Here is a 26,348-nt window from a genome sequence, read left to right as displayed (position 1 = left end):
ATTATGTTTATTGGTAAGGTTTGGCAAATGGTCCCCAAGAGAGGAACGGCAGTCTCTGATGGAGCTTCATTCAGTACATTTGTGATTACCGTGTGCTGCTTTCATGATCCATAACTAATTGTTTAATATCTGAACCTGACCACACTAAAGGTCTTGTGGCTGAGTGCTATCAAATCATCACAGAAATGTTCAAACATCTAGTTTCACTTTCCCATTAGAGCAGAACCTATGGCTGCAAATGTAAACCTTATACATGCATTTATTTGTCATTTTTCAATGTACAACATACACACACACACACACACACATTGGTGAACCACCACACCTATCCTTAATTTTCCTGGGGATCAAACCAGTGACCTTTCAGGAGCAAGTCACTTTTCTAACCATTAGGTCATGGCTGTATATTTTTGTCATGGTATGGGCCCTGACCTGCAGTTTAGAAGGGTTACATTTTCCAAAAATAAGGTTGAATTTTGGTTCATACCTTGTCCCTGCACTCACAATGGTATTGTCCCCTATACTCTCTGCAAGACCTGCCAGTAATCCAACGTACTCATCCCCTGTGAGAGCCGGAGGGGCCTTCAGAGCCTGTTCCTCAAAGGGGTTCCCCTCTCCTCCCTCCAGAATCACATACTCCATCCCCAGACGACTCTGTAGAGACTCCACTTTTTCCAAGAACCAGCTGACAGCTTTAGGGTTAGTGATATTCAACTTCACACAGTACTTTCCTCTCCACTGAGTTAAAAGGGGAACCTAGAAAGAGACAGAGGGAAAGAATGAGAGAGGGGAAAACTAGGCAGACAAACAGAGAAATATAGACAAAAGAGAGAAACTAATAAAAAATATATCTTAATATGTCATTACATTTCAAAAAACAGACACCTAATGTAAGAAACGCAGGGAGAGACAGTCACAGAGAGAGATGGTGTCTAGATGTCTGAAGTGGTTTGTGCATGAAGGATAGATATTCAGACATTGAGCATGTACCAGTTGAGCCTGAGGGCCAGAGGGAAGGCTGAGCCAGTAATCCTGCGTTCCGTCCTGCATGGAGGTCTGGAAGTGGCGGGAGTCCACACACTCATACGGGGACAGGGTTACGGAAATGTTTAGAAGCTTCACAAACGGGAGGTCCCTGGTCTGTCTCTTCAACATCCTTTTCCTGCCACTGAGGTAGTCATGGTCCTGCAAATCAAACAAGTAACACCCTCCTCTGGATAAAACTTAATATGACTGAGCAATAAAGGTCTGCTTGTCAAGCAGTGCTTCATTTTGCTTATTTAGATATTCCAATAAATTAGATTAATGATGGGGGAAAATGTGCATTATTTTCATTTCACTTGTTTGATAATTATAAGAACTTTAATTGTTCTATATGTTAATTATAAGAGGTGACAAGGGAGTCTCATTTCATTTGCCTTACATTTTGTATTGACAGTGACCGTGAACTTGATAAAGATACTGCATACAGAAAATTAAGGAATAAAGGAGATATCTAAGTCTGAGAATTAGCTTTAAGCATTAAAAAAGTGAGCAATATGCCAAAAAAGGAGGTGTGTTTGATACAACTGATAAATTAACAAAAACATTGGCCGATTACCAATATAGAGGTGAAGAAATCAGTCACAAAATTCATGATTGGTGCCTCTTTAGCATAGGGATGATTTTTCTTTGGACAGAACATAACTGAACTTAATGGCTTTCCTTTAAAATTCAAAAAATTAAAAACACATGTCCTTTTCTGCTTACAAAGACAAATCAAATCAAATTTATTTGTACGGCACTTGATGTTGTCACAAAGCAGCTTCACAGAAGACAATTGATTTAATTAAAAATTTCCACTGAATTCTGTTTGTGGCAATGTACTACATTAGAGATGTTATTGATAACAAAATGTTTTACGTTCCAAGCAATAATATTGAGGGATGAAAGGTTTTTAGGATGCTGTGTGTCAGTGTTACAGAAATGCTGGAGGCCTGTGTTATGCTTTCACAGTCTTATGTAAATCTGGCTAAAGGTTAAGACTAGAGTGTACATGTCTAATGTTAGTGCTATGTTGACCTTGTGACACTATGGTAAGTATTACAGCCTTATCCCTGCCCCTGCTGGATTACTCCTTAATGCTTGGATTGCACCAAGGCCTAGGGTCAAAGGTCAGTACCAATGTGTAGCTAGGATTAGTGATCATGAAGTGAATAGCTGTGAAAGAACAGCAAACTAGTTATGAGTTAGAAATACATGAGCTGAGCGGAACAGTTGAGCATATGCTCTTAATGGAGAAAAATCTGCTGAGACATTTTTACACATTTAAATTTCAGTCTAGGAAATTTGTTGGTTGAATTCTCAGATTCTCAAAATAATCAGATTTAGACTTATTAGCCTAACATCAATTTTCAAATGTTCACATTCTGACCTTTTGGCACATTTTATTTGGTTTTTCTATTTCATTTTCTCCATTATGGCTTCTTGACAATTACACATTTCAAACCCATATTGTTGAGTGTTCTCACAGTGGAAGGATGGATCATATAATATAAGGTATAATTAGAAATAGCTCTTCAATATAAACAGCTTGTATGTAATGGATATTTGGTCTGGAAATGACATCAAGGGTGAATTTTTGCACAGTACTCTCTGGATGTACCTCTGCTTCAGAGCAAATCTACAGATATAAAAAGAATTAATTCTAATATCTCTGATTTTTTCTTAGATGTCATCATGAATAATATATATGTATAACTCTTGTTGTTGTAGAAAGAAGCCAGGCACTTATGATGAATGGCGACGAGACAGACTTAACACCTTGGAAATTATATTTTGCTGATTGCTTTAACAGTATGGAAACATTGTCTTTAAGCATCACAAAAAAATAAAAAATACTTCAGAGTTTATTAATGGATTTCCCATGACTCACGCTGCAGCAGTGTCTATGAAAATAAAATGAATGGTGTATTCTTAGATCAATTACTCTGCACAGCTACCAGCTGCAGCACCCAGTTTAAATTAAGAATTTGGGCAATAAACAGAGAATACTGGCAAGAATATTTATAACCAGACCCATTCCAAATCCAGCTGTTGGTTCTGCGTATGACTGTTATTTTAAACTAATATGGAACAGAGTAAAGAAAATATTACATTTTGCTGGAAGACTGCAGTTTCCTTGAGCTCTTGTAACACTATCACAGATTGTGAGACTTTCCTCTGTGATAAGACAGTTTTGTTAAGACTGCATTTCTAGTTGGTAAAAAGCACATACTTATGTGTCAGTGTGATTAAGAAAATTCCCAGCCCTAATTAAACCACAAAAAATTAGATAATTATAAATAATGTGAATTTAGTTCAGGGCGGCCTGGTGCCACAGCCGGTAGTGTCGCAATCACACAGGTTGTGGGTTCAAGTCCCACTCCGGGTGACTGTCTGTAGGACTTTGATGTGTTTTCCCTGTGTCCACATGGGTTTCCTCCGGGTGCTCCAGTTTCCTCCCATGATCAAAAAACACATGTTGGCAGGTGGATTGGCGACTCAAAACTATCTGTAGGTGTGAATATGTGAGTGAATGTGTGTGTTGCTCTGTGAAGGACTTCCGCCCCCTCCAGGGTGTGTTTCTGCCTTGCACCCAGTGATTCTGTGTAGGCTCTGGACTCACCGCGACCCTGAACTAGATAAGTGCTTACAGACAATGAAGGAATGCATTTAGTTCATTTCTAATGACTGAATTTTATCAACAAAACTATGGAAAAACCAGAGAAAAACTAAGATTATAGTTCTAGAGTAATATGATAATTTTGCTTTATTTTAATACATCTTGTTATAGTGATTCACAGCACAGTATTCTTTTATAAGCATTATTATGGATGTAGTATTTAAACAACCTTGACCTGCAACATGTATCATTACAAAGGGAACATAATTACTCCTTTATTATAATTATTGTTACTATTATTATTATTAGCGGTAGTAGTATTAAGAATAATAAAAAATAAGCATTTATCATAGTTTGCAAAAATGGATGTAATTATAGAAAATTAATTTTTAACCATTAGAACATGCTGATATTCACACGTAGAATAAAACCCAGTCAAATTAAGTGTACTTAACTGTTTTTAATTTAACACTAGTAACGTGTGCAGTGTTTGTGTGTATCTTATAACTATATTATTTCAAGAAATTGAATTGAGTCAAAAAAGCCTAATTAATTAATGTAAAGTAGGTTTATCTATAAGCCTTTAAATATGTCAGACACAAAGAACATTCTCTTTGTGGGAGAGAACAGGTTCTCAGCACATTTCTGCTCCTTTCTCCTCCCATTCACCTCCTCTAATCTGCCTAGAGGAATCCAGCGGTGTCAAAAGTAAAGAAACCCCTGTGAAGTGACTGGAAGCTTTTGAAATAACAGCCAATGAACTCTTGACTGCTCTCTGTGGTGTATGAACAGCTTATGGCATTACTGTAATATCACATTTACCTGAAGAAGTTGCTTTTGGCTTGTTGCCTTGCCCTTCCTCTGAGAGGGAGCTTATACTCCCAGTTGCCCTGTTTCCACTCAGGTACATTTGATTAAACCTGGCTGAATAATCAGATAAGTTGTCTGTTTGGCCATAGAAAGCAATTGATTATATGGACAGAAGAGGTGTCAAATGGCCTACTAGATTTCGGCATAATCCTCAGAAGCTCAGAAACTAACACCATCAGCTATTTAAAGCTATTTGTTTTCTGTTCACAAAACAGTGCTTGAAGCTTTCTCTTGTTTTAAAAGAGAGAGAGAGAGAGAGAAAGAGAGAGAGAGAGAGAGAGAGAGAGAGAAAGAGAGAGAGAGAGAGAGAGAGAGAGAGAGAGAGAGAGAGAGTTATGTAAATAAAATTTGTGCTTTATCTCCATCCTTACACTGTGAGAGGAGAAATCAGAACAATGGGACTGAAAAGATTAGTAACTGTCAAGCAGCCATTATTGATAAAAGGAAATCGACAAAAAAGAAGGACAACTGTAAATCAGACAACAAAAAACGTGCTGTGGACTTTTTGCCCCAAAGGCAAGACCTTAACATCAGCCAATAACCAGGTTCTAAACCTTTAAAAAAAACTGAAAGAAATGCTCATGAAAACAATGCAAGCTGAAATAAAAGGCAAAAGAGGACATGGTACATTGATTATCAAATTAGATGCTCTCTCAGTCTCTCTAAATCTCTTATGTGCGAGAAAAGTATTAAAATTGTATACATATCACTCAGTGGAAACCATTTTCCTGCCTGCTGACATTGCTGTGAACCTGAGAAGTGTCTCTGCTCCTCTGGGGACTGGCCCTACACCTTGCTGACCTCTCCTTGCTGCTGCAGCTCCACTTAAAATATAAAACCTTTCAAGTCTTACGGTCACTGACCAACAATGGACCATGCTGGAGTTAACAGGCCAGCTGGTGGCTTTTAATGTCAGATGCTTGTACTTCAACACACTACACTCCCAATTCCTGGACTTACCCTTTCCTGCTATCAAAGCACCACTGCTCTCACTAGGCCTCCAGCCTGTGGCATTGATTAACATCAGCAACTTCACAAAAAAAAAAACACCACACGGAATGTCAGAACTTAGCTCACACATTCCCCGTTTCTTCTGCAAAACAGGCAGCCTGACCAAAAGCAGGCTTAACATTTTCTACAGGCCAAACCAAGATTTATGAACCCAAATCTGAAAATAAATCTATTAACCCTTCCGAATCTTATTAAGAGGCAGCATCTGCTTGTCACGCCTTCGTCCTGTCATGTCTGTTGTCCCCGGCCATGTGCTTTTAGCACATGGCTATGTTTTGTTTATGTCCTTGTCTCCGCCTCCTCGTCCATGTCATCTGTTAACCAGTCCTCCTCGTTATCTGTCACAGGTGCGTCTCGTCAGTGTCTTGTATTTAAGTCCCCTTCCTGCACTTCCTGTTTGTTGGTCATTGTTCCTGTACTATGTCAAGTCTGTCGTGTTCTCTTGTTCTTTCTCATGTCAGTCGTGTTATCAAGTCTGTCTCTGTAAGTTTTCTCGTTATCGTTTCATTTCCGGTCGTCTCGTTCTTTAGTCTGTCTGTCCCGTTTGCCCTGATTTGCTCCTCGTGTCCCGTTAAGCCTGTTTGGCTCCCCGTTTCTTGTCTTTTGTTAATGTCTCTTTGTTTGGTTAGTATTTGTAAATTAAAGGTTATCTGTGTTTTAGCGAATGCGTCCGCTCCGTCAGTCCGCCCCGCGTTCCTGACAGAATGACCAACCCCTACATGGACGCAGCTAGCACAAACTATTACCTTAAGGGGTGTGCCGTTCGCCGGACTCCATTCCGCACAGGCCCCAAAGATCCTGTGGGGGAGGCTTTGAAAGCGGCCTCGGAATGGAGTCGCCGGCTCCAACTCCTGCCTGGCGCTGTTCCGATTCATATACCGGAGGAGTCGACTCGTGAATCGAGTAGTTGCGCCAGCGGGAGTCAAAAGAGTCGGCGGAAGAAGCGTGCTGGAGTCCCCCCCTCGCTGGAGGGTTACCCCCTCAGGTCCGGGGAAATTTTTGGGGGGGCGTTAAGGGTAGGGGCTGTTAGCCTCACCTCCGTAGCTCTGAGGTCTGAGGCTAACAGGGGCGCACCTCGAGGGGATCTAATGGGTGCGCCTGTGAAACACCCTAAACCCTTTACAGCTCCAGCGCGAGCCCGGCGAGCAGCACGAACTCCTGTCCTTGTAAACGCGGCGCCTCCAGCCGCGCCTGTCCTCGAGAGCGCGGTGCGCGCCTCTCCTGTCTTCGTGGACGACGTCGCAGATTCATCTGCCTCCGTGGACGTCGTCGCATGTTCTCCAGTCTTCGTGGACGACGTCACAGATTCATCTGCCTCCGTGGACGTCGTCGCACGTTCTCCTGTCTTCATGGATGACGTCGCAGATTCATCTGCCTCCGTGAACGTCGTCGCACGTTCTCCAGTCTCCGTGGACGACGTCGCAGATTCATCTGCCTCCGTGGACGTCGTCGCACGTTCTCCAGTCTCCGTGGACGATGTCGCAGATTCATCTGCCTCCGTGGACGTCGTCGCACGTTCTCCAGTCTACGTGGACGATGTCGCAGATTCATCTGCCTCCGTGGACGTCGTCGCACGTTCTCCAGTCTCCGTGGACGACGTCGCAGATTCATCTGCCTCCGTGGACGTCGTCGCACGTTCTTCAGCCTCCGTGGACGACGTCGCACGTTCTTCAGCCTCCGTGGACGACGTCGCAGGTTCCCCTGCCTCCGTGGACGACGTCGCAGGTTCCCCTGCCTCCGTGGACGACGTCACAGGTTCCCCTGCCTCCGTGGACGACGTCGCAGGTTCCCCTGCCTCCGTGGACGACGTCGCAGGTTCCCCTGCCTCCGTGGACGTCGCTGCAGGGCCTCCTGTCTCCATGATGGCGGCACCCGCCGCTCCAGTCTCCGTGATGGCGGCACCCGCCGCTCCTGTCCCCTTGACTATGGCGGCACCCTTCGCTCCTGTCCCCGTGACTGTGGCTACGGCCGCTCCTGTCCCCGTGACTGTGGCTACGGCCGCTCCTGTCCATGTCCGTAGGTCGGCCCGAAGGACTTCAGGGCCGATCCCCAGAACTGTGCCCAGGCTGGTTCCTCAGACTGCCCCACAGACATTAGCCAGTCCTGGGCACACCCCTGTTATTTTGGTTCCCTTGTCTGTCCCTGTCCTGGTTCCCGTCTCTGTCCTTGTCCCTGTACCCGTGTCTGCCTTTGTGTCTGTCCCGGTCCCGGTCACTGTGTGTGTCAGTCCCTGTAAATGTTCTTGTACCTGTTCCCCTGCCAAGTCCAGTCCAGTCCCGTCAGCCCTGTCCAGTCTACGTTTCAACCCTCTGTCCTGCCTCATGTCCAGTCCCCTGTCAGCCCTGTTCAGTCTCTGTTTCAAACCCCTGTCTTGTCTCAAGTTCAGTCCCCTGTTAGTCATGTCCAGTCTCCGTATCTGTCCAATGTCCAGTCACCCGTCATGTCTCCAGTCCAGTCTCTGTCTCAAACCCCTGTCCAGTCTCAAGTCTCGTCTCCTGTCCAGTCCCCGTTTCAACCCTCTGTCTCGTCACCAGTCTCTGCTCCCGTCCATTCCCAGCACCCAGTCCTGTCATCAGTCCCGTCTCCATTCCAGTCCCCTGTTCTGTCACCTGTCCATGTCCAGTCTTCTGTCCCCAAACGTGTCCAGTCTCCATATCCGTCCCACGTTCAGTCCCCTGTCTTGTCTCCAGTCCAGTCTCCCGTCAATTCCCATGTGTCCACTCCTGTCCTGTCCAGTCCGTTCTCGTCTCTTGTTGCCCCCCTTTGTCAGTCTCCTGTCATGTCCCATGTCCCGTCTCATATATTCGGTCCTGTCGTGTCCCCAGCTCCTGTGTCTGTTCCCGTATTGTCCTGAGTCCTGTCACCCGTTGGTTTGTTGTCCTGTCTTGTTTTCCGTGCCCTCTCCTGTGCCAGCTCCTGGGGGGTTTAGGAGTATGCGCCCGGGAGTTGCGCGTTCTTGGGGGGGGCATCTGTCACGCCTTCGTCCTGTCATGTCTGTTGTCCCCGGCCATGTGCTTTTAGCACATGGCTATGTTTTGTTTATGTCCTTGTCTCCGCCTCCTCGTCCATGTCATCTGTTAACCAGTCCTCCTCGTTATCTGTCACAGGTGCGTCTCGTCAGTGTCTTGTATTTAAGTCCCCTTCCTGCACTTCCTGTTTGTTGGTCATTGTTCCTGTACTATGTCAAGTCTGTCGTGTTCTCTTGTTCTTTCTCATGTCAGTCGTGTTATCAAGTCTGTCTCTGTAAGTTTTCTCATTATCGTTTCATTTCCGGTCGTCTCGTTCTTTAGTCTGTCTGTCCCGTTTGCCCTGATTTGCTCCTCGTGTCCCGTTAAGCCTGTTTGGCTCCCCGTTTCTTGTCTTTTGTTAATGTCTCTTTGTTTGGTTAGTATTTGTAAATTAAAGGTTATCTGTGTTTTAGCGAATGCGTCCGCTCCGTCAGTCCGCCCCGCGTTCCTGACACTGCTGCATTCATGTATTTTATATTTTTAGCATCAGATTAATGTCTGCAAAACTATTTCTAACAATTGACTAAAATATCTAAAAAGTATTGAACTAATATTCACAGTCAGTGAATATTTCCCACTCTTTAAAAAGCAAAGCTGAAGTAATTGTAATTAGTACTTATAATAGTAATAGTTACTAATAATTAGTAATATTTCATATTTAATATTAATTTAAATTAATTTATTAATATTTTAAATATTTATCAATATTTAATATCTAATAAGTAATAATTACTAATAGTAATTAGTACTTCTTATGCAATAGGCTTTCTGTTCTGCTGCTGAAGGCCTAACCAATGGGAGAGCAAGCTTGGCTATGTCTAACTAGATATGATGGATAAAAAAAATCGGACTGGACAGTTTTCTACTTTTAAAGCAGAATTTACAGTGAAATAAGAATATGACTTGAATTGATTCAAGTAACAGAGAAGTCTTCTTCATTTCTTTCTGTTAGCTCAGTGGTGGGAGTTACAGCACAATTACTCAGGTCCAGCTTTCTGTCTCTTGAGCATACAAGTGACCGTGTCATAGAGGGTGCAGTTGAAGGCCACTGTCCTCAAAAAACAGGTGCAAAACTGGAGCTGACGAACAGATTAATCAGCTCAAAGAACAGAGGAACACTCTGTTAACACTACAAAGTACTCGCAGTACTCACAGTACTCACAACACTTACAATACTAGCTGCAGACACATCTATTTTACTGCTGATTTATAGTACTGGCCTCTGGTGTATTGCGTTTTTGTTCCTGTGTTAAGCTGTGTTGTTCAACCCCAGGGCTTTTGCTCCTCCCAAAAAAATCACTCAGAATTGGCTGAGTCTACCTGGCAGCATGATTGAATGCAAAAAAGCCATGGCTGAGAAAGGAGAGAGAGACCCACCATGTTGGAGAGGAGAGATGTGGAATGTTCGTCAAGGCTGATTACCCCCTCCTTGAGGTGGTGCCTCTTTAACCGGTTAGAGAAGGTCCTCAGCTCCCTCTCAACCTTCACCCCTGAGTCCACATTAGCTGAAAGCTTCCAGAAAGGCAGCCTTGACCATGAACAGAAAGAGAGCATTATTAATGAAGTCCTTGTCACAATTTACAATCAAGGGTATTTAGACCTTCACCTTAGTCTATGAACAGTTTGTCCATTTCAGCTGTGGAATCCAAGGTTTATTACAGTACATACAATTAGCATAACACTGCTGTCATAAAACATTTTTTTACAGTTAATCAGTGTTTCTACTGGTACATCCACAAAGACATTTTAAGGAACTGAAATTGATTCTATGTGACTGAAATTAAATGTATGCAATCTAGTTTAAAAATGGACAATAGGCTTTCTTTCAAAAATGCTTTAATTCCACTTAATGTTCTTTTTTCCCCTGATACACATAGCTGGGTGTGGGTTACTATGGTAATTATTATAACAATAAAAAGCATTTACTAACAAAATTAGAAATATGCTTAATATACACTTTTAAACAAATGTTTTTCTTTCAAATTCTGATAGTACATCATCTTCCACTTTTCTTACTCATGACTCCATACCGTAAGACGTTCATGTTGGGCAGCTTTCTGGTGGGGTCTGAGGATGAGAACTGCTTGACTGCCTCCTGATGGACGGCCCTGACGTTCTGTCCGACGCAGACGGTGTACTGCAGAGGCATTCGCTCCATACTGGGGGCTGTCTGCAGACAGAACTGCTGACCACTCTGCACCCCAACATGCAATTGGATATGAGGTGAGACCAGCACTGTGACACCTTCAAAAAAAAAACATACATAAAGACCTGTAAATATACAAATCTTTAAGCTTGATCATAATGCCAGGGAAATTTCATAAAAAGATGGAATTCCATAGTTATCCTAATAAACTGATCTGAAGCTGAAAGAGTTCAAGAGGATAGAATATTTCTGACAACTGCAATGTTTTCAAGCTCTGCTGATTTCATCACTGGCAGGAAAAAAAATGATTTTAAAAAGCTGAAAAAAATTCTACCTGCCCTTTACACTGTGCAAAAGTTTAATGATGAACAGATCAACACATCATTTTGCAGGTACTGTCACAGTGAGCATTTATGGTAATTGATTTAGCAGTGATTTTATTCTCATGGGACACTGAAAGCACTGAAAGCACTAAAAATGTCTTCTTTTAACAGTCATCCATAAAACCTGATGGCAAACTTTTGGAGTGCTGACACCTCATTGCTGTCTCCAAACTATTACTTGGATATTACCCACTATGTTGTTTACGATAAATTCCTTAAAACCAACGTGTGTTTTAACAGTGTCTGGGTGCTGGATTTGTTCACATTTAAACCAACATATAACCGACATTATGCTGCCCTAACCACAAAGGTAAGATGACTGTAGTCAAGTAAAAATATATATATTATAGTGTATATGATCAAGGCATGTCATCATGAAAGAACCCAATGTTTAACACAGTACTACTATAGTAAAACATAAAGTATTGCATGTTTTTGTCCTTGCCCTGATTATTCATTTATATTTATTTATTTATTATACAGTTTCCAGCACGGGACTGATTATTGCAGTTTTGCACACAAATGGATCTTATCATTCATACCATAAATGGAAACAAATGAAAAGTATGGCCTTAAGCACAGAATACCTCCAAAATGGCAAGGAAAACACAGTTCTCACTGGCTTTCTACCTGTCAGTGATCAGTGATGTGCCCTAAACCTGGCTTTTTTTTTTCTTTACCAACTTCTTCCTCCTATTTATGAGACTTATTGCCATCAATAAGTGAATAAGTGAAGTTTGAATTTACAATAAGTGAATAAGTGAATTTAAAATGTTATTATGGCAGTCCCAAGCCTGGTGCTGGAGACATACTGCCTTGTACATTTCAATGTTTCTTCTGTTCCCTTCACACAGGATTCAATGGATGAGTTTATTAACAAGCCCTCACTGTCACTGTGATGGTACTCACAAGGATACATATTCATACCATTCATTAGGGAACATAATTCATTAGGGAACCATATTATATAATTATTGTAGATTATAATGTGTTGATTTCATAAAACCAACTTACTTTCCAGGGTTATGGTCTTTTGTTTTACACAAATCTGTAATGAAAGCCTTAAAGTATTCACCTCTCTACCAAGAGAAGAGTTTTACAACAATTTTTAGAAAAAAGAACGGAAGCCAGTCCATTTTTGTAGAAATATGTTTTATTCACATAGGCTTAGTTTCCATTAACGTGTTTCCAGAGTTGTGGATGGATCATATCCTGGTTGGTTTCTAAAAATGCAACTGAATACTACCTCACCAGTGATTAATGGTTATTGGGCAGTGCTGGTGGAATATTTACTCATTAACTCATTTAATATTCACTTTTATTTTCTGTGCAGCCAACAAACATGGGCATGGGCTTATTAAATTTAATCACTCATCCATCACTGAAAATTCCAATGTTACAAAATGCTGATAAGTTAATTAGTAAACTGTAGTAGTGCGTATACTTGCTGGCAAAGTAAAAGGCAAAGATTCTTAACGCAAGTTGCGAGAAGGCAAATATTTACTGGTCAAAAGCAACTGTGAATATGGAAGTGCAAATGTTTGAAGTATAAACATTGAGCATAAAATGAAGAAAGTATATGTTATAACTTTTTAGTCATGCAGAGAATTGGATTCTCGTGTATAACCATTTCCTATCTACAGACAGCACAACCAGTCTCTATATAAAACAACTGAAGAAACCCTTAAACACCCTTGCTTTGAAATCATGGAAACAACATGAGACCAAAAATGTCCCAATCAAATCTATTGGGCTTTTATTGTTTGTTTGTTTGTTTGTTTTTAAACAATAACAACAATTTTACAAATCTGTATTTTAAGTTTCTATATGTCTAAAATATAAGTATAATCACTGGGTTAAAAGGAAATACAATCAAATGTATTTATAATAAGATAACTTTGCAGAACTATGCCATATTTGGTTACATAAGCTGAAGCTCATCCTTAGAATTGCCCCCTTAAAATCAGGCCACACTGTGAGAGGTATCCAATGGGGTGATGTGGGGAGAGGGGCCAGGGGGCTGCATCAGCACATCTCCGTATTAGAGGAGGCAGAAATATCCATAGTTACACCACATGGCACTAAGAGTTTTCCTCTGTGGGAAGACTGTCAGAAAACTCAGTAAAATCCCGAATAAAGAGTTTTCAGACATAACAATGAATTAACTTGTCTTATGGAGTTATGAAATGTTACAATAACCCTAAATACTAGTGATAGTCCACACATTTTTGTTGTTTCAAAGTTTAAAAAGTTTCAGTTCATATCAGTAACACATTTGCTTTTTGTTTTTTAAGCATTTAAAGAAGAAGGGTATATAACTCCAGCCTCATGACAGTTACTGAATACATAACAAAGTAATATGTCCTAACATATACATCATACTCAATAATAATTCCATAAATAATAACTAAAGAATAAGCTTGTAGTTTAAAAGATCACAGTATTAAAAGCTTAAAGGTTGAAAAGAGAGACAAGGCAAATTTTAGTCCCAGAGCATAAAAAGTGTTTGAGAAGCACAAGCTGAAGGCCACCTCATGTGTTAGGATGGTGTGTCTCTCCACCCATGTGAAATGATGAGATTATGTGAAGCAGATAATTGTGTCCACAGATGTGGCTGCCCTCCCAGGAATTCCTACTGCCTCTCATATTTCCCCACCATCTCAGAGTACCCCCTCACACACACACACACACACACACACAAACACACACCTCTACATGTCTCACACTCAACCCAATACGCTGTGAAAATCTTCCATACACTTCAGACTGGTCTGACGTGGCCTAATGTCCTCTTAAGCACCAGTCCACTTTTACTCTAAGTAAAACATTATACACTATCAAAGTACAGCTGCATTTACAATTACCACAGCACATTTAAAAAAGTGACAAACTCAGAACTTTTAGTCAGGACATCAATATCAAAAACTCTTTAATTTAGCTTCTGCTTTCTTCCATTGCATCCAGTGCAGGAAATCCACTGGTAAATAAGTGGGAAAACAAACAATTAAACAAATACTACAGCTCCAAAGTTAAAAGTGTCCAGATACTACTCTATTCTACTAAATAATACACATAAGTAGATGAAGGAATTAGGAGAACTATAACTACTTAGAGCCCACCACTATGGGGTAATATAAGAGTAGTTCAATATGAGTAAATTTATTCTTACATGGCTTGCATCACACTGTGTTGTTAATGATGCGTTAGATTCATTATCATTCTTTGGATCTATGTTTTACAAATAGCTGAGGTGTGGAATCATTACAAAAATTCATATTTAATATTGTTATGCTGGTCTATGCAGTTCCAGTGCTGGTCACACATTATGGTCATACTATGGTCATACTGGCTGATGAGCCAGTCGCTCAAAACACAACAAACAATGTTTTTGCTGGTGGCAGCTGGTCTATATTGGATTTTCTAGCAGTGAAACACTGTCCTGTGTTAAATGGCATTGACAAGTTCAAACATCATTAAATCATCTTTCTCATAACTGATATGAGATACTCCTGCATAGATCCACTTGAATGAAATTCACAGGAAGGAAACTATAAATACAGGCAACGAACAAGTGCTTAAAGCTCACAAATACTCTACGTGTTTACAGAATGTACTTTATGGACCGTGACAAATACACTTCATACATTTTATATTGAAGACTAAAAATGAAACAAGGGGGGAAGAAGATCAAATGGAAAAAGTGTGGGTTACAGAAGGTTTGTATATCTGCACATGGTTCTATTTTTGGATGGGATAGGGCCCTGAGTCAGAAGAGCTGGAGAGAGCTTTTTACCTATGAGCCTTCAAAAGCCTCAAGGGCCCTTCTCCAAACGAGTGTAACATACAGGAATCTGCAGAGGAGGGAATCAATAACTGTCATTTGGGGAAATTTAAGAGACTTTTAACTTGAATTATGAGCAAGGTGGGCTCTTAAGTGAGCAGCCTCTTATTTTTAGAACAATTCCCAAGAGTAAATACTACCAGCTTTGCTGAAATATTTTCCACTAGGGCTTTAAAGGAAAGATGGATGCTTAATGGTGTCTTCCTCTCCCATTTTTCCTGAGAGACTCACAGACTTACAAACCAATAGATTCACTAACTTACAGCCCTTTCCAAATTATAAAAAATGCTTAACAATTTAGAGCCTCTGTCTAGACAGCTTCAATTATATTTTTGTATTTTTATTATTTTATTTATTTGTATATTATATTGTAATTAATTTTTTTCATGGCATCCTTTCCATTTACTCAATTTACTTGTTTTTGGTGTTTTCCCGTGTTGATGTGGATGGTGCTAAGGACTAGGGATTGATAAAATGTCCACTAACGTAGCTATTTGTATAATATTTAGTATTTTTTTTACTCCTCTCCTTCCTGCTAAATAGCCATTCTGTCATGTCTTGTCTGAGCTGTTTTTTCTCTTTTCTGTGTTGGTTATGGAAAATCCCATAAACATGAAAATAAATATGAAAATAAAGAAAAAATGTATCTAATGTGTAAGGATGTTTTTAATTTGTTTGTGTCACAAATGGCCACTTCAGGCAAGTAAAGGTGGATAGGAGTATTACTTATCTTCAGATGCCTTTTATATTTACACTAATGAAACAAATCAATAATAAACTTTTAGTGCTCATACCGACTCTGATGCTGCCCAAGTGCATTTAATGTAATAGCACACAGAAAGCTCCAATTCCACATGCTGAGACTTTTCACTGTGCTAAATGAGTTAATTAGAGTCTCTGAATGCTTCACAGAATGTTATGTTAGCGTTAATAATTCTTAAAAATAAATTCAGATTTTGTTTAGATTCAAGTAATTTAATAAAACACATGTAAACCAAACACTGAAACAAAGTCCACAGTACTGAATAGTACATCTGCAGTTGGAAGGGTTCAGCTATTTGTATTAGTGTGGTGTGGGGTTTGAGGTCAAAAGTACACCTCTCTAGATCCTAACTGTAGCTCAGACTGAATGAAAGGAAACAAGTCAGGCAGACGTCCTGCTGTCAGCCACATGGGTTCTGCCTGCGCACCTGTCACATTCACACACTTATTTACAACCCCACCACACACAAGGGAGCACTGAAGCTATGATTTGTGAAGCTGCTCCGTGTAGGGTGGGTTTCTGAGTACTGAACGAACAAGGAAATAAAGTTCGGTTCAGGGTAATCAACCATATTGTGTGTTTAAACTTCAAAAAAGTGTTAATGTTACAAAAGAGCTGGAAAAAGGAACTGGAAATAAAATTACTAACATGTTTGAGTTAAACGCAAGGCTTGTGTGTGAGCCTATGCCAACACTCTTACATAACTTTGATTTGCACATCAATTATTGAATAATTAATAATACACACTGACGAATATGACTTAAAATAAGACTTTTGCAAAAAATCCAAACAATTTTTGTTTAGTGTGAACAAGACACATCTGGTGACAAAATGTTAGTTTTTAGTTTTAAATGTTAGTTTTTAGTTCTAAATGTTAGTTTTTAGTTTAAAATATTAGTTTTTAGTTAAGCCTTTGAGCTACAAGGCTAATGTTGCAACCAGACACTAGAAGTTTCTGTAAACAAATCCACAAGACTTTTCTTAGAGCTCACATCCCATTCTTCAGTCAAGTCTTAATTTGGGCATGCTCTTACAAAAAAAACCTATTTCTTAACAACATTAGCACCAGTGCTAAGTTAAACAAGCAAAATGGGACACCAAACATCTCAGGTGATTAACTGTATCTTGAGTAGGGTGAAAGTAGTGCACATTTTATTTTCACTCACACATTATTTTAAAATGAAAGACTAAATAATCATGCAGTTTAAGTGGTTAACATAACTGTATTTCTGAGATCATTAGATGGTTAAGATCTACACTCACATCTAGAATGCAATACAATCCATTAAAAATTCATGACTTTCCCAGTAATCGTCTGAAAAACAAAAAACGTTCACAGAAGTGACAAGGATATTTCACTTAATGATGAACACCAAGATGTTGTCAGGAACTGGTATATTTTTTGCTCATAGACTTGGCCTATATTTGAGCGGATATTACTAGTAATGTTAAAAGATTGTATTAGTTCTACATCAAAGCAGAACCTACCAGGACATAAAAGAAAGTCATTGTATGTTACTGCTGTTCATGGTTAATTGTACCATTGTGCTGGTCATTCACAATAATTCTCTATAGTGCTGCACCCAATGCCTTCTCATAACATTAAGCTATTAGTGAGAGGAACAGTTAGCTAAAGTAAAAGTATTTGCAGAGCTCTGCATAAAAACAAAAAAACAATCTGCCCCTGTACTTGTGCCATAGTGGATTACTTTATCTAAAATCCTATTCCTAATTCGGAGACAGAATTAAAGCGCAGACAGCAATAGAGTCTGACTTTTTCCTCTGGTGTGGCTGGTTTAGTGGCAGGTGCACTACTTAGTGGATGCAGCACACCATCATTCATGAGCATTTGCCACAATAAAAACCTTTAGTTATCTCTCCAAGTGTAATCTGCTATGATAAATTGAGGAAACTTCAAAGTGTGCCAAATAATTCATCTTATTTAAGAGATGCTTCTCCCTGAGCCATGCATATCTTATATTAAGACAAAATGGAAAGTAATGAGATAATAATGTCTGATGGAGAACAAAAGGTTACTGTGGTTACCGAACTGAAACATAAACATATAAAGATATCAGTGAAAAATGTCCACTATCACACTGCAGATTAGAGCACAGTGTGTTAAAACTGCTATAGAAACTTACTTAAACCTTTTTGCAGCCGATAGTACTCTCAGCATATACCGTGTTTTGGTACACCAGAATAATGGTAAACAATTGTACCATTGTAACATAATCCACATAACTCCAAATTTTTCCTATAAAGCAGATTACAGTAAACAATAACCAAAACTGCTTCAGGATGAAAATATAAGCACCTACTAAAAAATAAATAAATAAATCAACAGTTCTGGTTCCTTGCTGTACAGCTCTACCATATTTCCTCTTATGATGGAAGAAGTAGGGAATGAGTAGTGGATAAACAGTGGCACTTTATTACATTTAGAAATATTCATTTTCTTTCTGTGCTTTGCCATACTGCAAAGTCAAAAATCAACAAGGGTAGTGTTGTAACAAAACTTTGTTTCTGCAAAATGATAATTATGTTAATCAATTCTTCCCCCCAATTATGGTGATGCATAATGCTACCAAACTGGAGATATTAAAATTTACTTTACTTCATTTTTTCAAACAGCTGCTAATGCAAAGACACTGGACAGTTTACCTCATAGAGGAGAACACAAAACTGCCACTTCTGTTACGTCAGATTAAAGATGCCTTTACTGGCTTCTATCTGAATGAGTGATTGGTCAATTATACTCTCTTGAGTCCTGGCCACAAATGGATTTTGCTGGGGATTTAAAGTTTTGAACTTCCAATAGGCTGGAGTTTATATGGTTGCACTTATGAGTTTGAGCTTTCAGAACTTTAATGCAGTGTAATGTAAATGGTCCTCATGGATCATTTCTGTTAAACCTTTATTTAGGACATGTCCACACTATATTAAGATCAGTTGAAGGCTTAAAATAATGTAGACTTTTAAAATTTGTCAACACAAAGTGTAGAATGCAGCAACAAAAACAGCTGACTAGATCTATCCATCTGATCATTTCATTACATGCTAAAGAGAGTCCTCCTTGACGTCCCACAGTATTACCATGGCTCATTTCACTACCCCAAACAAGCAACAAGTCAGCTGCTCTAAAGCAATGGCGCAAAAAACAATTATCTCCATTATTAAAGTCTGCCAAGCTAGAAGGCTTGATCAGCATTATGGAGCAGCAGCTGGGTTACTTTCTGAACCTCTGACCACATGGCAGCTATTGTTTAATGCCACTGGACTTTATGAATATCATGCCATGCCTCTGTTTCTCTGTGTGCGGTTCCTTGGCAACCTATCGCTGCTGCCTCAGCCAAGAGCTCAATTTTTTTTTTTAAGTGGGGCAATTAAAGCGTGGGTTTAGACGTCTTGCTAATCATGAATTTAGCAAGGTGGAAAAGGGATTAAAATCATGCGACCCCTTTCAGTTATACTCAGCACACTGTTACATAATGGTCCAGAGACTGTGCAAGCTATGGTCTAGGAAATCATAATAGGCTTTTGTTTATGTCACATGACAATAATGATGTCCTTTAGCTGATGTCATGCCCTTTGCTTTAATCTAATACTGTTCAGCTGTCTGGGACACAGATTACCACTTTCACCTTTTAGCTGCTGAAATCTGTCTCTCTCACACACTTGGACAGACACACACACACACACACACACACACACACACACACACACAAACACAGCAGGGCAAGCACACACTGTTTATATGCCAAATAAAGACCTCAAATACTTTCTAACATAAGTACACTTATTAATAGTTGTATTGTGTTGAGTGTATTTGGGGAAGTGTGGCTCTGTCTGTGTGTGTGTTAGGGTGAGACTGTGTGTGCATGTGTAAAAGGTTTGGAGCTCAGCTGCCCAGCCGCGCATGCCTTTCATAGCAGGCCTAGTGGTCCCGAGTCCCAGGGGTCCTTGCGATGCCCCTTTAGTGAATAATATTAACCATTTGCATCATGGCATTCGTCCACCTGATCAAACTCACACCCAAAAATAACCAGCTAAGTTATTATAATCACCATGGTTCTGGCCTGTTTGCTGCAGTGTTGCTTTATTTAGAGCACAAAGACAACTGTTGAGGTATTCCACCAGGTTAAATTAAGATGATAGGTAGAGTGAGGCTCTTTGTCCTCTACTCTTTTTTCCAATGAGCAGAAGCCAAACCCCTGTGTTCATGTACAATGGGCATACAGTGACGGAGACTGCTGAGCAAACTGCTGTGCTACATTTAAATAAGTGCCAAGGAGGTATTTTCTTTTATGATTCCATCAAAACTATACCTTAAAGAACCTTAAAGTCCTCACAGGCCCACTTTCAATAATTACATATGTTTACAGACTACATTTATATAGGTTTATAAATTGTTTAAAATTTGTGTATAGCTTGGTTATTAATTTGGATGAAAACACCTTACAGGTCATTAATAATAATTTTTTACACAAAATAGAATGGGCAAACACAGGGAGTGTCAGAGAATTTACTGAAATTTCAAGGTAAAGAAATAAGCTAATACCTGAAAATGTAAATGTAGTCATTTTATAATGTAAAATACACACCACTTTATCATCAGTGTCTAAAAAGACATTCTATCAATGGTTAATTGATTCAACTTGGCAGTTAAATGGTTAAATTTAAAAACAAATATGTGCTGAAGCTGACAATCTTAATGTTGACTGACGGAGAAGAAAAACCAAAGTAAGTATCCAGCTAGAGCTGAGGTTTAACAGTGTAGATTAATGTGGGTTCAAATATCAGGTCACTGTTACCCTTCCTGTTTATGCTATAAATTATCATTAATTATGTTATATGTGTTTACAACCTAATTTATAAAAACTAATAAACAGATTGTAAACCAATTATAAACCTTTATAAGTGTAGTCTTATTCTAAATTGGTACCTCTTTAAATATATTGTCGGTGTCTAATTAAAGACATTTTTTTTCCCAAAATAGTGACTTTTCAGGAGAAGGGAATGTAAAAAGATATCATTTTAATTAATTTTAGAGCATTACTATTGATCCATTCATCATGAAATTTCCATCCAATGTGAAAGACAGCTGATGTGTTCAAATGATATATTAAGCTAAAAATCAACAAAAATGAAGATACATGTTCTTAATTGGGCAACGATGATATCTTCATCCTTTAGAAATAAACAGGCTGCTTACTGTGCATTTAAAGCATGTAAATAATGTCTGTTCTCCAAAAAAAAATAAAAAAACAGACTGAAACTAAACCGCTGTAAGCTGAATGGACAGATAGGTGTAAATGTATGTAAACAATGTAAATTTAAACAATATATCAAACACATTCTATTTCACATTTTTTTATGAGGAAATTTAGGTTTACAAAATACGTGCCCTTTAAATACCTGAAGTGATTTTTTTTCTTTATGAAATCTTTAGTATTTCTTCCATGGCATTGCCCTGAATTTTTAATTTTTTATTTTTTTGGGGTGTTATGTGAATATGAGACTGAATCTGCAGGCTAAAATGTGTTGATGTGGAAACCCCCTCTGCTCCCCGATCCACCCCTCTTCTCTCTGACCTACCACTCCACACACACACACACGCTCAAACACATACACACACACAGTCACTCACCTGATGAGCCCAGGAAGTAGCGCTCTAGGACTGAGCCGAAGCCAGAGGGGTTGTCCCTCAGGTCACTGACCCTGAAGGGCTGCATTGAAACATTCACATTGTTTATGGGCCAGCTAGGGGCATGGACACTAGCCCCACCATACCATGACACATTCACCATGGAGAAGCAGTCCTGGAGAAGACAGAGATAGACAGAGAGAGAGAGAGAGAGAGAGAGGGAGAGAGAGAGAGTGAGAGAGAGAGAGAGAGAGAAATGGAAGCAGTTTCAGAGCTGATATATATGTCTTTGTCTATTTCATGCAGAGAATATACACACGTTTTTCTCTAAACTCTTATCATTGAATTCTACAACTCTTTAGCAACATAATTTGTCTTATTAAATTACAGTGCAGCATTAGGACTTGACTGCACCCTCTGGAGTTAACACATGACATGGAATTACAGAGGAAGGGAATGTAGAAAAATGAAAAAAAAAGAAGGGATTTAATACAGAAACCCCTCCAGATTATTTATGGAATTAGCTCTTAGAGTACAAAGGGAGGTCTGGGCGTATGAGTAAGAGAACCTAGTGTGAACTGCCACCTGTGTCCAAGCTATTGCTGTTAGAACTAGCAAAAAGTAGAACTGCTACCTTTTGCTTCACACATTTTGAAATAAAATATTTCTCCAGCTGCCATTTAAAAATGGACGGAATCTTATTTTCAATTCTATATAAACATTACTTTTTCCGTTAAATATTCATTAATTATATATTTGGACATTACAATTAATTAAAATTATGTCTGTACAGCTGTTCACACAGTTTGGTAATTAAAGGAGTCTGCTGAAATCGATTTTTTTTACATCAAAAAGATGTTGATTAGCTGAGACATCTCTGGCATCTGAAGTATGCTTCTCTAGTTTTATAACAGAGTTTTGAGACCATAGTTTGGCTAAAAAGCATCTTTGTAGTTAACGTAGCCTTATTGGTCTTGAGGCTTCAGTAACAAACTAAAGAATCAACCTTCAGTGTGCACAAGCAGCCTCCAGTTTTTAGTTTTATTTGAGTGAACTCTTCTAAGCTGAAGATAGGTGTATGCAGAAATCACTGAAGCCGCTTACGTTCGCTTAACTCCTCCATGTTGCACTAGCTTATACCTGCACTGAGCTGTACGTGGTCATGAACTGGGCTGCACTCTCATTCTCATCAGCTGTTACTCACACCTCTCACTTTCAAACTTTAGCAGGTCATTATGAACTCGGTAAATCCCAACAAGAAGAGAATGACACCTAACAAAGTTCACTGACAAATCAGCTGTGTACTGTGTTCCCTCGTTTCCCACATAGAGTCAATCAGCCAAGATACGTTTGATGTGTGAAGTATTGTTTTGTTTTAGTTCTGGACTGGAGCTACATGGCTAATGGAGCTAAAAACTTAAGGCGGTGTATGTGCAATAGGGGGAACATGGATAATATTTGTCTTTTAGCTCTTTTAGTATGAAAAATTATAGAAGTAAATCAGCTGCACAAAAACTGCACAGAAATTACTCAGCAAACCTTTAGAGGTGTATTTTGCAGCACTTTTTACACTAGGACTAGGAATATCTGAATGGGTCATTAGTGGGTATTTAGAAGGTCATAAACACCATGTAAGTTGTAACAAGCACTGCGACTCTGGACAAGTGGAAAAGATGAGATGAGAACTTCTAACAAGCAGTATAAAGGGTAACAGTAATCTATATATATATATATATTACTGTTACCCTTTTTACTGCTTGTTGTATATATATATATATATATATATATATATATATATATATATATATATATATATATATATATATATATATATATATATCCCTACATATACAGGTTATATCACCTCATCTTAAAAGCAGTAACCAGCAGTATCTGAGGTTACTAAAGTAATTTAGTTTTGGTAGCAATCACATCCGAAACTTGTGTGTGTCAGTTAAAACCCCCCTATCCAGCACTCGTCTTATCCCCTCACCCTGAGCTGGACATGGCAGTGGATGGGGGTCCAGCTCATGCTGTAGCACTCGGTCTGGGAGTCGTTGCTGATGTCCAGGGAGATCTTGACCTCGGCCACGGAGTCCCACGTGTAGCAGAACTCGGTCTTATTGAGCCAGCAGAGGTTGCGCACGAAAGGCGCGTCCATGTCCGCGCTGCCCACGTTGCCCACGTCGATCTGCACGAAGCTGTCGTCCTCGTTGAGGGTCTGGATGAGCAGCGACTGAGCGCGGCGCTCCCAGATCAGACCGCTGAAGCCCCCCTTCAGGATCCAGTTCTTGTTGGGCTGGTCGACCACTTGCCAGTAGATTATTCCGATGGTCATGACGAAGAAGATGGCCACGCCGAGGCACGCGATCGCCCCCTTCCACGTCTCGTTCATCTCCTTCAGCCCCGTGTCCCAGGTCACCTCGGGGATGGGACTGGGGTTCCTGGTGCGCGCGTGTGGCATCGCGGCTGCAGCTGCTGGTCTTACTGACACTCTTCTCCTTTGATTTGTCTCGATTTCTTTTTTTCTCCTACTGTTTACTTTAAGAGAGGCTTCTCAAAGTGCAAGGACGCAGCGCGCGCCTCATTTTGTCACTCCACGCTCGCGACAGGCTGGAATTTCCACGCGTTGTCTTCTCGCCTTTGCGCCACTGAGCTGAGCTTGTCCCGCATTCGCCAGATGGCTGACCGCAGCAGAGAGAGCTGTGTGAGTGCGCAGTGACCCCGCGCTGTGGCATTGGTCACTGATGAGCGCGCGCCGGCTCCTTTACGCGCTCGTTTGCTTGCCCTGCACTTCTTGCGCTGACGGCACTGACGTAAGAGCGTCTTCGCCGAGGCGGAGGGGCGCGAGGCTCAGGGCGCCCACCGCCTAGGCACAGTTTAACACTCCCAAACAATGGCTCGTTGACAACAAAGCAAAGCTGGTAACGGCAGTTCCCTCGCGCGCTCTCTCGCTCTCTCCAACACGCGCGGCTGTCGTACGCGTGACGCTTGGCACGTGACGTGATGATACACACGGTCGAGACTACAATAGCCCACCAATCTCAGAGCGAATGAATGACCAATGCACTCTTCAGTCAGCGCTGCAAAAGTCACCTGGGCTTCCACCTTAGCACTTATTAATTAAACTGACTGTAAAACTGCAGCACTTTACTGGCTGGTTACATTGTTTTCAAAGTCAGTGCCATTCTAACAGTGGTCAATAGTCAAATAAGTATGTCATATTTCCAGGAATCAGGAGCACAACTGTACATTTACAACAGCAGTCTTATATATTCAGAGACACACTCATCTACTTCAGTCTATAGACACTGTAGCTCCAACCAAAACAAGAACAATAACAACAACAACAATCTGCTGATAGAGTGACTTCATCCCTTATACATTCTCAGGCACATAGAAATCTGCTACATGACTCATTTTGCTTTTATTTCTAATGCATTATATATATATATATATATGTATACATATGTATATTCATTCATTCATTTTCTGTATCTGCTTATCCAGTTCAGGGTTGCGGTGGGTCCAGAACCTACCTGGAATCATTGGGCGCAAGGCGGGAATACACCCTGGAACACAACCTCCAGGTCCCTGAAGCTGTGCCACCGTGCCACCCTTCATATGTATATATGTACATAATATAAGCACAAAAAGTAAGGAAATTTGTGTTTGGTAGACAACAAAAAATCTTATACCATTGGAACGCCTGTTAATTTTCCTTTTAAATGGTGCCACATTTGTAAGGAACATGCATTAGTGGGATGAGCAGTAGAGCTAATGTTGGTTGCACTCATGAAAAATTTGCCAAGTCATCTCTGCCATTGCCAAACAGCTTATTTTGCTGTTGCTTTTGACACTTGTTTTGAGCTTCTGGTACCCCCACGGGCTGCCAGTCAGGTGCCTGTGAGCATGGGCCCTGCTACAATGGTCAGTAGGTGTCTGCTCCAAGAATCTGCATCCCACGATTGACTGATCGGGAAAGGGCCCATGCGATAGGGCAACTTCAAGCTAGTGTTCTGCAAAGCCAAGTTGTGGCATTATTTGGAGTGAGCCCAAGTGCCATCTCCAAATTGAAGACCAAGTTCCATATAACGGGGGATGTCAGCGACAGGCTGCGAAGTGAGCGTCCCAAGAAGACGACACCCCAAGAAGATCGTTTCCTCACCCTGTCAGCACTTAGGTTAGGCTGTCTTCTACAGATTTGCAGTCAAGGTTTGCAGGATGATATGGCTGATGGATCTCTGCCCACACAATCTGGATCAGACTGCACGCAGCCAATCTCCGGTCTCATCGGGCTGCCAGGAGGACTGCCATGACTGCCCTTCACCATCAGGCTCGTTTGTGCTGGTGTCGGCAACATGTGCACTGGTACCTGAGGAATGTTCAGCGATGAGTCCAGATTCTGCCTACATCAGTTGGATCATAAAGTCAAAGTGTGGAGAAAACGTGGAGAACATAGCTGATTGCTGCACCGATAGAGTAACATATTTTGGTGGAGGCAGTGTGATGGTGTGGGGCGGCCTCCCCCTCACTGGAAAAATGAAGCTTGTCATCATTGGAGACGATCTCAATGCAGAGCGATATTAAATTCTGTAACCAGTGGCGATCCCATATCTCCACAGTCTGAGACAGAACTCTACCCTCCAAGATGACAAACCTTGCCCCTACAGAGCAGGGTTTTATCAGAGACTACCTCCAGAATTTGGGAGTGGAGAGGAAGGAATGGCCTGCCAGCATCCTGACCTCAACCCCACTGAACACTTGTGGGATCAGCTTGGGCGTGCTGTTCGTGCCAGAGTGACCAACACAAACACGTTGACTGACTTGCGATAAATGCTGGTTGAAGAATGGGATGCCATCGCACAGCAGTGTGTGACCAGGCTGGTGACCAGCATGAGGGGGAGGTGCCAAGCTGTTGTGGCTGTGTATGGTTCTTCCACACGCTACTGAGGCTCCTGTTTGTTAAATTAATAAATTGTTAAAATGCCAAAGTTTTGTTTCTTCAAACTTCAGTCATCCAGTCCACAAAACAC

The 26,348-nt window shown here is 40.6% G+C and overlaps 1 protein-coding gene across 1 annotated transcript in view; it reads right to left on the bottom strand.

Annotated features, from left to right (window-relative positions):
• The window catches only part of si:ch211-236l14.4 (SITS-binding protein), a 31,710-nt gene extending 7,630 nt beyond the window's left edge, over positions 1-24,080 (bottom strand). Inside the window, exons 1-6 of the mRNA XM_066669574.1 lie at positions 23,306-24,080; positions 21,316-21,487; positions 10,563-10,776; positions 9,910-10,060; positions 991-1,185; positions 488-756 (exon numbers count right to left, since the gene is read on the bottom strand). Of these exons, the coding sequence (XP_066525671.1) occupies positions 488-756; positions 991-1,185; positions 9,910-10,060; positions 10,563-10,776; positions 21,316-21,487; positions 23,306-23,776 (1,472 nt within the window). The 5' untranslated portion in view covers positions 23,777-24,080. The remainder of the gene's footprint in view (positions 1-487; positions 757-990; positions 1,186-9,909; positions 10,061-10,562; positions 10,777-21,315; positions 21,488-23,305) is intronic.
• Between the last annotated feature and the right edge of the window lie 2,268 nt (positions 24,081-26,348).

The sequence above is a fragment of the Hoplias malabaricus genome, chromosome 4 (genome assembly GCF_029633855.1).
Source record: "Hoplias malabaricus isolate fHopMal1 chromosome 4, fHopMal1.hap1, whole genome shotgun sequence".
In the NCBI taxonomy this organism is placed as follows: domain Eukaryota; kingdom Metazoa; phylum Chordata; class Actinopteri; order Characiformes; family Erythrinidae; genus Hoplias; species Hoplias malabaricus.
The sequence above is the reverse complement of the archived record's forward strand: the minus strand, read 5'-3'. Positions and strand labels throughout refer to the sequence as shown.